Below are 14613 nucleotides of genomic sequence, written 5' to 3'. Positions count from 1 at the left end.
GCTTTCGTCATACTCAGTAAATTTCTTCGTGACGAGTGTTCAAATCTTATTGCAATTCGCAGCAGGTTTCAATGGCATCAGGGCCATCTCCTTATTCATTGTCACAGGTTACTGTGCATTTAGGTGCTCACCAGTCGCTGAACAGTAACCTTTCGGCTCAAAATTCATAAATTATCTTTGGCTAATAATCTGGAAATTGCACGGAGGTAAATTATCACCATTTTTGGGTTTCAAAACTGACCTCTTGGACATGACTGTTGACATGACTGTGGTCCATAGTCGGTAAATACTTTGGGATGATTTTGATCATGTGTTTAGGAAAACACAAACAAAGAAAAATGACTAAGGCTTTTCTATCTGGTGTCTTTATAAATTGTCTCAATTGGGGCACATATTAACTTATCATGGTTGCAGAATAAGCTCTCAAAGCAGCCATGTGAATAAACTTCCATTCTGGTAATGAAACATTTGAACTATGCGCAGCAGAGAAGTTGGTTGTAGCTAGAGGCTGACAAAAATAAACAAAAGGATATTTGATATAATGATGTTTATTTCATACAAAGACATAGTAATGTGACGCATATAGACATATAGATAAAAAAAAAAGATTAAAGAAGATGGTTTGATTTTTAAAATTTCTCCATTGACACTTTCATAATATTGTTAGATATTACAAACTCTAAAAAATGATATGTAAAGAAAATAAGAAATTGTCCAAAAGTGTTAGTAATTAATATTTTAAGCACTTGTACTACTTTCATACCACTTATAAAGCTGAGGAGGAAATTTTCTAACATTTTTTTTTATCAAACTCTAGGACGTAAAAGAGATAAGCTGTTTTTAAGATGGTGTATGTTATTCGACGTAATTTGACTATGTCATAATGTTATTAAAGAATTTGAAAAAAAGAGTTCAAATATTATAAACAGTAATACAGAATTCAAGACTACAATATATCAAGCAATACGCACATTTATTATTAGACTAAGCCCATAACCACAATATCTACATTTCTGTTTTGTACCTCACATACGTATACATAAAATGTCACACATAAAAAAAAATCCTTAAACAGTTGTTGATACAATTCAACTATGTATTTCCGTTCATTTAACAATGATATTTCAAGGTCTGCAACGGTCGACAAATCTTGGGTACAGACACACTTCACGAATGTGATGTCGGTGCAGAATCCAGCATAAAAACCGCTCCAAACCGAGACCATATCCTCCGTGTGGGCATGTTCCATACTTTCTCTTTATAGGAAAAAGAAATAATATAAACGTGTATTCAATAACTAACGAAATATAAGATAGAGATTTTGATCGATATTCATGTATACGTGTTATAATGGATGTATTTTCATGTAAAACATACACGGAACTGGACTGTGTTTTCTAACTGGTCATTCTATAGAAAGTATATATATCCCATCGATTACATTTTCCGTAGAGTCGAAAGATGATTCGAGTTAAGTTGCTCTAGGCCACAGGCCACGTCTATTTGACATAGAAGGAGCGAAATATATCGAGCAGTTACGAGCTAAAAAGATATGCATAACCCGTGCTTAAAAAATACATATATGATATACATTGTACTCAGATATTAATGTGTTACGAAGATATTTTTCTCTGACATGCTCCAAAAAATACAAACAGAAAATCAATATACGGAGAAAGGGTCAATGTCCAAGTTCAAGCGGCAAAGACAAAATATCTCAGAGTCAATTCGGAGCCTTCTTGGTCTAAAGGCTAAAGTCGCTCATTGCAAATAACCGGCCACTCATTCTTAAAAGTGAAGAAGCTATTCAACTAGTTTAACTACCCAGCCGAGGTAGACACCCAATCAGAATAAATAAAACGTACAAAGTAGATTTATCCTCATGTCATATAAATAGTTTCGGGGTGCCTGAAGAAAGTAAATATACCAAACTAACCTGGTCTGTGTACCAGTAGTAGTTAGCAGGGTCTATTCCTTCCCGTTGGAAACCTTCCATTAGCTCATCGTACTGCCACACTCTCATCGACCCTCCTACAATCTCGCCAACATTTGGAAGCAACAGGTCAACCTGAAAATGTCCAACAATATTCTTTTCTTAGAAAATCATTTCATTTCAAATTTTATCTGCTAATGGCTAACAAAAGGTTTTTGGTTCCACCGAGACGACCATCCATGACTGAAACTTTATATAAAGGTCAGACTATCGTTTCGTAACATGTCCAGCGATTGGCTAAACATAGTAAAGGACCAGGAATTAGTTGAAAAACAATATAGGGTAAACCTTAAATTTCAATGGAACACATAAGGTGAGTTATTGGAAGTTCAAGCTATCGTTCACGTCCCTTATCACCGACTTTTAAAAGCAGAATTCAACATTTAAACATGAAAGTGATTTCAATATCAAAATACAAAAAATACCAACAGTATAGAAACATGGCAATGTGCATGGTACGTTGCCTAGCTCTTTATTGATGGCAAAGGCTTCATCTGGTTATGAGTTGAAATTCTATAGAAATACACTGTACTGTCACAAATCTATATAAGTGCACTGTACTTTTACAAACATATTTGAGTCCATATTTGAGCTGAATTTCTCATAAATCAATGCGAAGAACACCGGGGATGTAAATGACCATGTGAATGACCAAAATGAAATTGCATATATGCTTAATGCCTTTATGTTCAGTAAATGTCGCGCAGAATTCACCTGTAAAAGCTGCATACTATTCATGTACATTATATTATAAAGTCCGTGAAAGGAATAAAACTGTATAGACTACTTCAAGTTTATTCAAATAGATATCCTTACCGATTCTGTAAGTCTTCTGTCTTCCTTACATCTAGGCATGTAGAACGATTTTATTTCTGCTGGGAATTTACACAGAAATATCGGCTCATTAATCGCATCAGTCATCTTTCTTTCGGGAGCCTCGGGTATGTCCTGAACAAAGATATCATGACTTACAGTTAAAAGTATACAGGGTTAAAGAAAACCTTTCACTTGTTTATTTAAGTGAATATATCTTGTTAATTTTGTTGAATGTAGCGCGCACACTGCACTATGTCAATCATATACGTGTGCTTGTTGAAGTAACATCTCTGGTGACAAAGTTATCTTTATCATTTCTCACCTGTTTTCTGCAAGTGATTGTTAACTTTTCATCATAAATCAAATACAAAAATGCGCCTCGTCTAAGACTTGGACTCTGGACTCACAAATCTGAGGTTATTGAGACCTAACATTATATCTGACCAGAGTATCAAGCATACGGAACATTCTTAAAAAGAGAAAAATGCATTACGTCAGAACTTATGGGGAATTTACACAAATACATTGTATGTCCATGGACACTTACATCACCAAATTCGTAGAATGATCCATCATCTTTTGTTATCTTGTTTTCTTTCAGATATTTTAGAGCATCAGTGTATTCCATTCTTCTGAATGGCTTCTTCGGAGGTTGAAAGTCCTGATATTTAAAACAAAAGCTGTGTTAATAACTTATGATGATAAAAATTAATGCTTTTTTATTAACTTAATGTTTTATCTTCATGTCCACTCTCTTTGTTTGCCTGAACATATATAATACTGGTGATTAATAATCATGTTCTAAAATAATAAAAAGAAGTTGGCTTCCAACATTCAGAGGTGATTTCGGTTTACAACAACATATAGTACCAGGCCAATTCATAGACTCTGGTCGTGATGGATAACAATAGATTGTGTGACACTGTCTTCAATCGTTACTTTTTCATAACATAGACATGTATAGAACTTATATTGGTTCACACACGCACGCAATGCATGTACACTTTAATTTAAAGAAAGTCGATGATGATGAATATTTTTACCGGGTTGAGTTCATACACAATATGTCCAAATGGGGATTTTAATATCCTATCGACAACGTCACAGACTAAGTCTTCAAGTCTATCTAACAAATCATCGAACGATAAGAACGGACATTCGGCTTCTATATGAGTGTATCTGAAATAAAACACATCATATCTTTAAATACGGCAAACTATACCATATATATTTACCATATATTGTTTAATAGTAAAAGATAAAAAATTGTTTAACATTTCTAAAGATAAAATATCAAGACATAAACCGAGCTTTAAAGTGAAAACGATATTAAATAGAGGATAAGGTATCTTTATCTCAGTCTAAAATGATGATTAGAGCAGTAGATGAGTTGGTTTGATTCCAATCACATTTTTCTTGTTCCAGCATGAAAATTATGCTAATGATACTGTCATGGAAGTTATAAAGAGAAAAAATAATCATACGAAAATCAATACCAAGACCAATAAGATCTTAATTTTGGACAACCGTTAAGATAAATAAATAAATATTAAATTCCTAAGAATATAACATGCACATTGGAAAAAAATTACATAAACAATATTGGCTGCCTATTTTCCATGTTTTTTATGTTTTAAATGCATGACGTACCTTTTGATCACATTCATTTTCTCTTATCTAAGTATGACATCTGTACTCTGGTTAATAAAAAAGACTTAAAATGTAATAAGGGTCAAGCTAACACATACTGCGACTATCCAGCCAAATAGAATGCTTGTGTCCGCTGGTATCTTGACAGAAATGTAAGACCGTAGAGACTCTGACGCTCTTCCTCATACAGTAAACTCCCCACTGACCATGATCGTGACGGAACGACTGAATAACCTTACCCCTAACCTACCCTAAATTATCTATAACCTACTCAGCTAAATGTCTTCTGGTCCTGGATTGTTCAGCCCTGAAGGAACTCGCAATACAAAAAACGTCACCCATTGCCGGAATAGCTGTCTCAAGATACAGTTGTGACGATTGGGTTAAATACGCCTGTACAATAAAAGACAAAAATGTGTAGTAGTGAGTGAAAACGAAAATAAATAAATACCTCGCCACACAAAGAAAGAGACGAATACATGTCAAAACGGTGTTGAAAAAAATACATTGTAGAAAGAAACACATTTAAGGTCCTCTTACGAAACGTTATTACTTTGACAAAACTATTCATTAAAATGTTTTGTAACTGATGCACCAAGGTAACTTCACAAAATCAGTATGGCAAGGAGTCATGCTCGCCCTCCCTCATTGTAAACGTCTCATTATTGTAACATAAATATTAACAATCTTGTATACGTACCTGCTCACCGAAGAAATCCAGCTTAAAAAGTGTAGATCCCCCTTCTACTTGAGTCTGCACAAGTGTTGGTGCCGTGACCTCGAAATATCCACGACTGAAGTAATGTTCCCGGAAACAATGCATCACGGCTGACCTCATTTTTAAAACTTTAGATGTCTGAGAAAGAAACACACATTGAAAATAAATGTCGTTTTTATAGAAAAAAAAACTTAAATTTTTGCTCTTACTTGATCTAATGGTTAAAAAAAAGACTTCCCTTTAAATTTTGTGAAAAGGCCGAATTTAAAAAAAAGTAGTACGGGGAAGACAACAGTGAAAGTAAAGTACGGAATATATATGGGAAAAATATGTTTACAGCAAAAATTACAAAAAATGAAAATATGCAATTATGTCATCAATATTTCTCAATAATTCATTGATCAGTAAATTTTATATACATGTAATAAATATTTATGTTTTACCAATAATAATTAGTAATATATTTTATTAATATGTGAGCTGAATGTATATTTTACATCGTTTGGTATATTCAATAATGATGTTGAAGAAAAAAAACACACACACTTTCAATTCATGAAACAGATTAATAGATTTCAAACGGACGAATATGTGGTAAAATGGATGATATCGGGAGTTATGCAGTTCAAGAAAGCGTGTTAGAAACTGAAAATTAACACGCTTATTCCTTCCTGACTGAACGAGCTCAATAAAGCAGATTTGTACTAACGTTCTCTCCCCTGATCATTATATGCCTGTTATCAAGCTGTACATCAACATGTGCCTCTTCATTGAGTAAATTATCAGCTCCTCCTGCTGGCGATGCTCCAATCAGCTCCCAATAGTCCACTGTCATCTCATGATCACCTTCCGCCTACAGGTATACAATCATCAGATTAAATGGTCACGACAAAACCAACATAGTGCGTTTGCGACCAGCATGAATCCAGACCAGCCTGCGCGTCCGCGAAGTCTGATCAGGATCCATGCTGTTCGCTATCAGTTTCTCTACTTGTAATAGAGTTGGTAAGCGAACAGCATGGATCCTGATCAGACTGCGCGGATGCGCAGGCTGGGCTGCATCCATGCTGGTCGCAAATCCATTGTGTTGGTTTTGTCATGGCGCGGCTCAAATATATATAGTACACGAACTTAAAAAAAAATTACAAATCATTTACACAATGACCATTTCTACTAGATTATCCTAATCAGAAAATATGTACAGAAAAATATCAATCGTCTCATTTTGTCACCTTCACATTTTGAAACCGAAAATTCATGGGTTTAGGTATTACTTAAGAGTCGCAACTGGTTTATTACAGGAGGCATTTCCTTATTTCTCCAGTGCATGTGTTGTATTTCGTCATTATATTTCTTGTCATTTACTATACAGATTATCAAAATCATTATGTCAAGGCTATACATTACCAATGTTTTAAATTACCTTCTTTCCTTCTGGTAACTTTTTGATAACCCCATATACACATATAGCAGCTTCTGTAGCTAATGTCAAGGCATCATAAGTTTGACACTAAATAAAGGATACATAAATTATGTTTTATCAGAAAAGTAATGACTCATTCACTATTATTATTTCAATGTTTATTTATAGTTACTACTATTGTTCATCTTAAACATGTCTTATTCATTGTTCTGTAATTTACATTACTTTCTTTTGGGAAAGATATTTTTTGTTTGTGTTACATGGTTTCAAAGCATACTGAAAGCAACAGCTTTAAATCTAAAGTTGTAACAACAAAAGGAGAGAGATCCTGTGTAATATATGAAATATGAAATCATGCTTAATTAACCCTTGATGTCTTTGTCTTTCAGATGAAGCATCTGGGGACGTTTTTCAAGTCGACATATAAATAATATAAATAATCAAACGGGAACTGATAAGAAACAATAAGATTTGCAAACCAAACTATATCAATGTAAGGGTTAAATGTACTTTGAATTTCATAAAAAAGATTACGACATTATTAACTTTATTCCATTTCAAGCCATTGTTTGAGCGCAAGTTACGAGGAAATCTTTAAATATGTATGCTTATTCTAACATTGATCCTAAGTGCCATAAACACGAAATCATTAATTATACTAAAGATGTATTCATGTACCAGAAGATCTGTAAAAATACATTGCAAAAAGCCCGTGCCATCTCGTATCACTACAAACATAAGCGTCTTTCCCTGTCGTCGAAGACGGTGAACCCAGCCATAGATTTTCACACGAATATCACGGCTGTCTGTGGACTCTCGGACTTTAATCTGTGAGAATTTAATACAATACGTATTTAAAGATACATATTTAATTTCATATATTTTTCATGTACAACCTTTGCCGACGGAACTGTCGGTAGATTGGCTGAGTGGCTCAGATAGTTTACTTTGAATATTCGTTTCCTCACCATAAAAGGCATAAACCGAACAAAGTCAAGAGTCCCTGCGCCTAATTTTTTGTAACAAAGTGTGGTTTCGATAAACCGATTATTCTATCAAAACAAGTATAATTCATTTCTAATATTGCAAACAAATTCAATATGCGCATTTATAAAGAGGATTAATCTACAATGGGCCCAGTTTCAATAAATATTTAAACTGTTGATAAAAACAATAGAAATGTATCATTTGAATATTCTTACAAAATACAAAAATTAATGTATACCGGTATTTTGAATAAAAGATTGATCTACTTCTAAGTGATTAAGTATGAGCATTTATATAATGAATAATATTATTGTGTATATGACACACTATTATCCATTAAATACAAATGAGCCGCGTCACGACAAAACCAACATAATGGGTTTGCGACCAGCATGGATCCAGACCAGTCTGCGCATCCGCGCAGTCTGATCAGGATCCATGCTGTTTGATTACCAACTCTATTACAAGTAGAGAAACTGATTGTGAACAGCATGGATCCTGATCAGACTACGCGGATGCGCAGGCTGGTCTGGATCCATGCTGGTCGCAAACGAACTATGTTGGTTTTGTCGTGACGCGCCTCAAATATGTTATATCCGATCTAGTATATTAACACTTACAAACAAAATCCATGAATAACTCTTTCAAAGATTGTCGTCACGTGCTGTCACGTGTGATACTTAACGCTATCAACATAATTATTTATGGTATATCAACTTTTCATAAGTGATCAGTTCACTTTAAGCAATCGATAAATTTAAGGTAACTTTTTTATCAATGTGAAATACTGATGGAAATTAAATTCATAGAATATAATAAACAAGATCAACAGGGAAGGGCGGCATTCAATGAACGCAACACCAACACGACACATCAACACAGGACCACCGGCACACTCATCATTATTAAATCACACTTATCATTTACCTGCTTTGGGACTGGCAGGCTTTTATCATTAGAGATAGTTATCTTCCTAGATTCTTCTAGATTCTTCTCTCTGCGTTGCGCATCAGCCTGTGAAAAAGGTAAGACAAACTAACAACAGGCAGCAAATAAACATTCCTCCCTTTCGAGCACCCTCAAATCCAAAAAAAAAAAAAAAGAACACGCATAACATTGAAGCTATTTATCCAAAGACACCAACAATTTGTGCATGTTACATGCATTTTTAACATAACTCTATTTGTCACATAAAGATCAATGCTTAATTTGTTCATTATAACTCTTACTATATCTTTAAGTCATTAATTTCATGTCTCATTAAATCGATACTATTGGTTAAATACATTATTTATTCTATTCACAATGGTATGCAGTTATCATATCTACTCTAGTCTCAATTTCAGTTTGTCACATTTAGACAAGCTAAACAAATGGCCCTTACAACATATAATCATGCACAATTTTTACTGAAATGTTTTATTGAGATTTATGCGATTAATTAAAAAATGACCTTAGTATAAACTTTGCAAAAACTTAGCAATTCTTCGTTTTATACATTTATCAATAAAATAACGGAAAAATAGCAACTTCTTATAAAAAAATGGAGTTAGCAATAGAATGCTGAGTACTTCTTTAAAAATGGCAAATGTAAAAAATATAACATTTTTCATGAAATATCTTTATTTGATGAAAAAACAACATGAACGGAGTTCATTTAATAATCATATTTGGAACCTGAAGTATTGATACAAACGAAAGCATTCTTATTATTTGGACAAATTTACTTCGTTTACAAAATGACTTAAACGTTTGTATAATGTCTCGATGCAGAAAATGGTCTTACTAATGGTTGAAACAACTGGGCATGTAAAACTGAACATATTTTAAATTGAATAAAAATGACAAACATATGGATAAACCAAGAAGATATAACAATCAATTTTCAGCAAATTTAAAACAAAATACTGGACATTTACAAGTAAGAATGGTATACCAGTACTAGAAACCCTAGTAGGTTGTCGTCATACAGTATCTTTAAACGCTCATTCGAAACTGAAAAATATCTTAATAAAGTTACGTTCACTTACAAAATGTAGCAATAGCAACGGGACGATACGAAACGTAGAAAGAGAAAACAGACTCTGTGCGAATTGAAATTTAAAAGTGGTAGAAAATGAATTTCACTTTTTGCTATTTTGCCTAAAATACTATAGTCTACGTCGCAAATACTTAAAGTTACATTATGCTCATATTTTCATAGTCAAGTTGAGCTGAATTGACTTTATATTTAAAAAAAAGATTGACTGTTAGAATGGTGTTTGACCAACAGATGATATTTGAAAATGTTTAGGATAAAATTATAAATCTGTCTTAAATATAAAAAGACTGCCCCACTCTTTTTATAAAAATAAATTCTAATGGATATTTACAGAGAATTACTTAGTATCTGTGCATTATTTATTGTTTTGCGAAGTCAAATATTAAATCAAAATGAATAATTGCAAAACGAAAACTTATTTAAATATTCACATGTTCACTCACCATATACCGATGATGGGCATAATGTCACTTTTAAATCATACTATTGTCCCTGGTCAATTTATGAATTTGAAAATATAATGTATTCAACAAAGACGTACATGCCGAGCAATTTGTCAAAAATTTGTATTTTTAATTTAAAGAAAAAATGAACAACAGTAAGTATCTGCAATTTATTCAAGTTTTGAAGCACAAAGAACTATATCTGAAAAACATTTCAACTTTTTATGTCTATTAAAATGTTTTTTTTCCCATTACATGACTGTTAATTGGATTGGCTATAAATGTGCATTGTCATTTTATGCCAAATAAAAACCTGGAAACAAAGTGATCACTCGGAAGCATTAATCACAACAGAATAACATGAAAATTTCAGACTCAGACTTTGATTGTGTCTGTACATCAGGGATAATGAATAAGTGCAACATCCCTCACGCCCCCTAGCTCCGGCTTGAGCGGTACTCAGTTCTCAACACTTTATAGTGCTAACACCAATGATCCCAGGACCAGAAAAATATAACAACACTGAAGTGAATTACGGGACAATTTTTTACAACTGCTACACAGCACTTGACAGATAACAGATAAAAATCTGGAAACAAAGTGATCCCTTGGAAGCATTAATCACAACAGTATTACATAAAGTATATGTTATGTGATTATATTTTATTGTAAATTAATGGACTGGAAAATTTACCTCTCTTTCCTGGTTGTCAACTTGTTTATTGCTCTCCCTAAGCCAGATTTTTTGCCACTTCTTTATCTGTGACTTGGCTGCTGCTTCATATTTCTAGTTAAAACATATTTAAATTTTATGACATAATACTATAAAGAATTTGATATTTCACTCGTGTTGTTGATGTTTTTTTTTCATTTTCAGATGCTATAATTTCAACTATCATATTTGAGTTTTTTTTTTTAATTTCTACCGTCACCATTTTACTTCTTAGATTTCGTTTCTTTTTAAAAGGGCATTTAACATTTCAGTTTTATTTCATTTTCACGAACTTTTAATACACAACAAACAAATCTGACAATTACATGGAATTTCAAAAAAACGTTTTAAAAATCAATTATTTATATATTTGGTAAAAAAACATATACTGTAAATATGGTTAAATGAAAAAAAAACATATTCTTTCGATCATTTAAATCTTTAGATTATAGAACAAAAATATTTTCAATTGAATTTGAATTGTTAAATATATGTTCATACGATTATAAGTTGTCAAACATTTTTGTCGAGAACTATTTTAGTATAATTATACCGTCAACATAAATTCAAAGATATTTTGGAATTTTGTTTACACATCATACGCTATCCATCTGCTTTAGAAATGCTAAAATTTATCACAAAATTTGCACATAAATAGCATAGTTGAATACAATTCATAAACATAATAATATATGTACATTGTAATTATAACACACTATCATTTCATTTGTTTACTTAAATTTGCAATAAAAGGGTGAAAGAACGTAAAATAAAAAACAATCAACTGTTAATGTTTTGTGTAATAAAATCCATCTTACATATATGTGATAAAAATAAATAAATAAATAAATAAATAAAATAAAATAAAATAAAATAAAATAAAATAAAATAAAATAAAATAAAATAAAATAAAATTAAAATTAAATTAAATTAAATTAAATTAAATTAAATAAAAAATGACATAATTAAATAGATAAATAAATAAATGGGAATCAACTTTTCATAACATACTTACTTCTCCCTTTTCTTTTCCGTCCACGTAGATGGTTGGAAATGGTTCTTTCCCTGCAAACTTCATAGCCTATAAATATCATGCCAAACTGTAAATTGTCTATTAATTCATTCGATTAGTAGGACAACAATTTATAGAATGTAATACTATAAAGAAATAGAAAAAATACTAAGAGGATATTTTTTTCGTTTGAGTGAAATATGGAATATATTTTTACGAATCATGATAAAATGCCACATATTTTCTCGAGCCGGGACGGCGGGTGAAAATATGTGGCATTTTATCATGTTATGTGAAAATATATACCATATTTCACGAAAAACGAAAAAGTAACCTTTATATTTAATTTCATTATCAAAGAAAAATGGTTACGAACCCCCTTGCTTGCTACGCAACTGCAATTATACAGCGGCTCGCATAATATAATTTTATTCAACTCGTGCAATAAAAAAGAAGAGGACTAACAAAATGTCAACTTGAACTAGAACTGTGTCCAAAGGACACGGATGCCCCCACTGACAACATATATATGGTAAATAGTGAAAAAAATCAACAAAGGGCCATAATTCTGTTAAACTTGGTCGCAGCAAACATTCCTTCCTTTACTTCCATCTACACATTAAGGTTGTTCATCCCTGGAAGTTTAAGCAAAATCTGCCATCTGGTTTAAGAGGAGTTGCCTTCACAAAATTTCTATATGGGATATAATGAAAAAATCAACAAAGGGCCATAATTCTGTAAAATTTGGTCGCAGCAAAAATTCCTTCCTTTACTACCATTTACACATTAAGGTTGTTCATCACTGGAAGTTTAAGCAAAATCTGCCATCCGGTTTAAGAGGAGTTGCGTTCACAAAATTTCTATATGGTATATAGTGAAAAATTCAACAAAGGGCCATAATTCTGTTAAATTTGGTCGCAGCAAAAATTCCTTCCTTTACTACCATCTACACATCTGCCATCTGGTTTAAGAGGAGTTGCGTTCTCAAGATTTCGGGACGTACGGACAAACGTACGGACTGACAGACGTACGGGCGGACGGACAAGTGCAATGCTATATGCTCCCCACTTTGTGGGAGCATAAAAATAAGAAAGAAAATGTTTAACTTACTTGTAACACTGTTTTATACGGCCGGTCGACACTGCCATCGCCGCTCTCGTCGGAACCGAAACTTTCTGACGTGTATAGATCTGTATATGAATTTAGAGAATACTTTTACTTGACTAGCATACAAACATAAAAATGTTAACAATTTTCTAAATGCATGATGTGTAAAGAGTAGCAAAATAGCTTGTGTTGTTACAGAACTCGACATTGTGGTTGTCTAGTAAAGCTACGCAACGTTTACATTTTAGAAAATTGTTAACATTCTTCTTCTACATTACATACAATCTTAAATAACTTACATTTAAACTCGGACACTCCAATTTGTTAAAATCTTGCAAAATTCCGTTGATGGTCGGCCATTTTGTCGAAAACGAAAGTACAAAACCTACATCGTACTGTACCGCTCTCCTGGTTTCCTACGACTACGTGTGCAGAACAGACGACAACGGTGTCTATTGTTCGTAGGGGACCAGAACAGCGAAACAGTACGGTGTATGTTTTGTACTTTCGTTTTCGACAAAATGGCCGACAATCACTGTTGTTTTGCAAAATTTTAACAATTGGTGTGCCCGAGTTTAAATGTAGGTATATGATATATAGGAAAAAAAATTTTTACAAATTTTTTAGTTTTTTTTTTTGATGTTTTTTTTTTTTTTTTTTTTTTTTTTTTTAACTTCAAATTTTTTTGTGTGTGGGCACCAAGACTGGACGAGCACCTGTGTTTCCAATGAATGACAAATAAAGTTTGACACTTAAAAATAAGACGAACAGATGTGCAATACATTGAATCTTTACGATACGCATATTAAACGGGATAATTACAACAAAATGACAATTTGGTGACGATTAATTTTTTATATGTGTCAAAGAATTTTAAAAAATGGAACATTTTTTCTGGACAAAATGATTGAAACCATTATAATTTTTAATTTTAACCAAATAATTTTTTTTATTTTTTTTTACTAGATCATTAACACATTTTACTTTACTCTTTACTGCGCAATACCTTTAACTGACCTGAATCAACAACATATGTTTGAAAATATTTAATCAAATTCACATACACGTATTACTTAAATGCAGAATTTAGAGTTTCATGTTACAAATAAAATCAAGACAAAATGTATTTCTTTCTTATAAACAACTTAAGCTTTCAAAAGACAAATATTTTTTTTTAATCTTTGAAATGATGATTAAGATTAAAGCATAATATTTAAAACATTGTTAAATGAAAAAGTTTACCTGTAGACATCTCGCTCCTTCCGAAGGCAATGCTGATATAAAGTGAATATAGAGAATTTCACACTACTTAATCGTTCCCGGGACAAAATAAATTACACGTCAATGTACTTTCAGTTTTACCGACACGTCACATTTCATCATCTTTTCTCAGAAAACAAGACTCATTTCATTTTATAATTAATTTGATTGTACTCTGTCTGAGCAGATTTCTCTGAAAAAATGAATGTTCTTATTTCTTCGATATAAATAGAAATACTGTAAACTCGTTGTTTCAGGCACGAACGGGCACCTGAGTAGCCCCATCGACGTTTCGTAAGCTAGCTTGATAGTTTCCTCACATGAAAGAATCCAAATTTCCAGTTTGAATTCGAACTCACAGCTGTGAGGGACATGTGGTTTGAAGTTAACGACCTTAACCATTCGGCCACGGACGCTCATACGTCATGTGTTCGATGTTTACATTGGTCAA

General features: G+C 32.5%; 1 protein-coding gene across 1 annotated transcript; it reads right to left on the bottom strand.

The window, feature by feature from the left end:
- Positions 1–532: 532 nt before the first annotated feature.
- LOC132741379 (asparagine--tRNA ligase, cytoplasmic-like) lies at positions 533–14225 on the bottom strand. The gene is made up of 15 exons (XM_060729529.1): positions 14145–14225; positions 12906–12985; positions 11799–11864; positions 10766–10858; positions 8515–8601; positions 7279–7428; positions 6601–6687; positions 5887–6030; positions 5160–5315; positions 4731–4852; positions 3853–3988; positions 3357–3470; positions 2810–2941; positions 1937–2068; positions 533–1256 (listed from the first exon to the last, which is right to left on the bottom strand). Exons 1-15 carry the CDS (start codon positions 14152–14154, stop codon positions 1125–1127), a joined length of 1641 nt encoding a protein of 546 aa, XP_060585512.1. The 5' UTR covers positions 14155–14225; the 3' UTR covers positions 533–1124.
- Positions 14226–14613: the final 388 nt, after the last annotated feature.

Source organism: Ruditapes philippinarum, unplaced genomic scaffold (assembly GCF_026571515.1).
Source record: "Ruditapes philippinarum isolate M1 unplaced genomic scaffold, ASM2657151v2 ctg501_1_1_1_1, whole genome shotgun sequence".
NCBI classification, from domain to species: domain Eukaryota; kingdom Metazoa; phylum Mollusca; class Bivalvia; order Venerida; family Veneridae; genus Ruditapes; species Ruditapes philippinarum.
This window is presented reverse-complemented; position numbering and strand designations above follow the sequence as displayed.

Excerpts from the sequence above, each read along its gene's own strand:
- LOC132741379 (XM_060729529.1), bottom strand. Across the intron at positions 8,602-10,765 it reads TTGACAACCAGGAAAGAGAG|GCTGATGCGCAACGCAGAGA; the intron begins GTAAATTTTCCA and ends CCTTTTTCACAG. Across the intron at positions 5,316-5,886 it reads TAATGATCAGGGGAGAGAAC|ACATCTAAAGTTTTAAAAAT; the intron begins GTTAGTACAAAT and ends TTTCTTTCTCAG.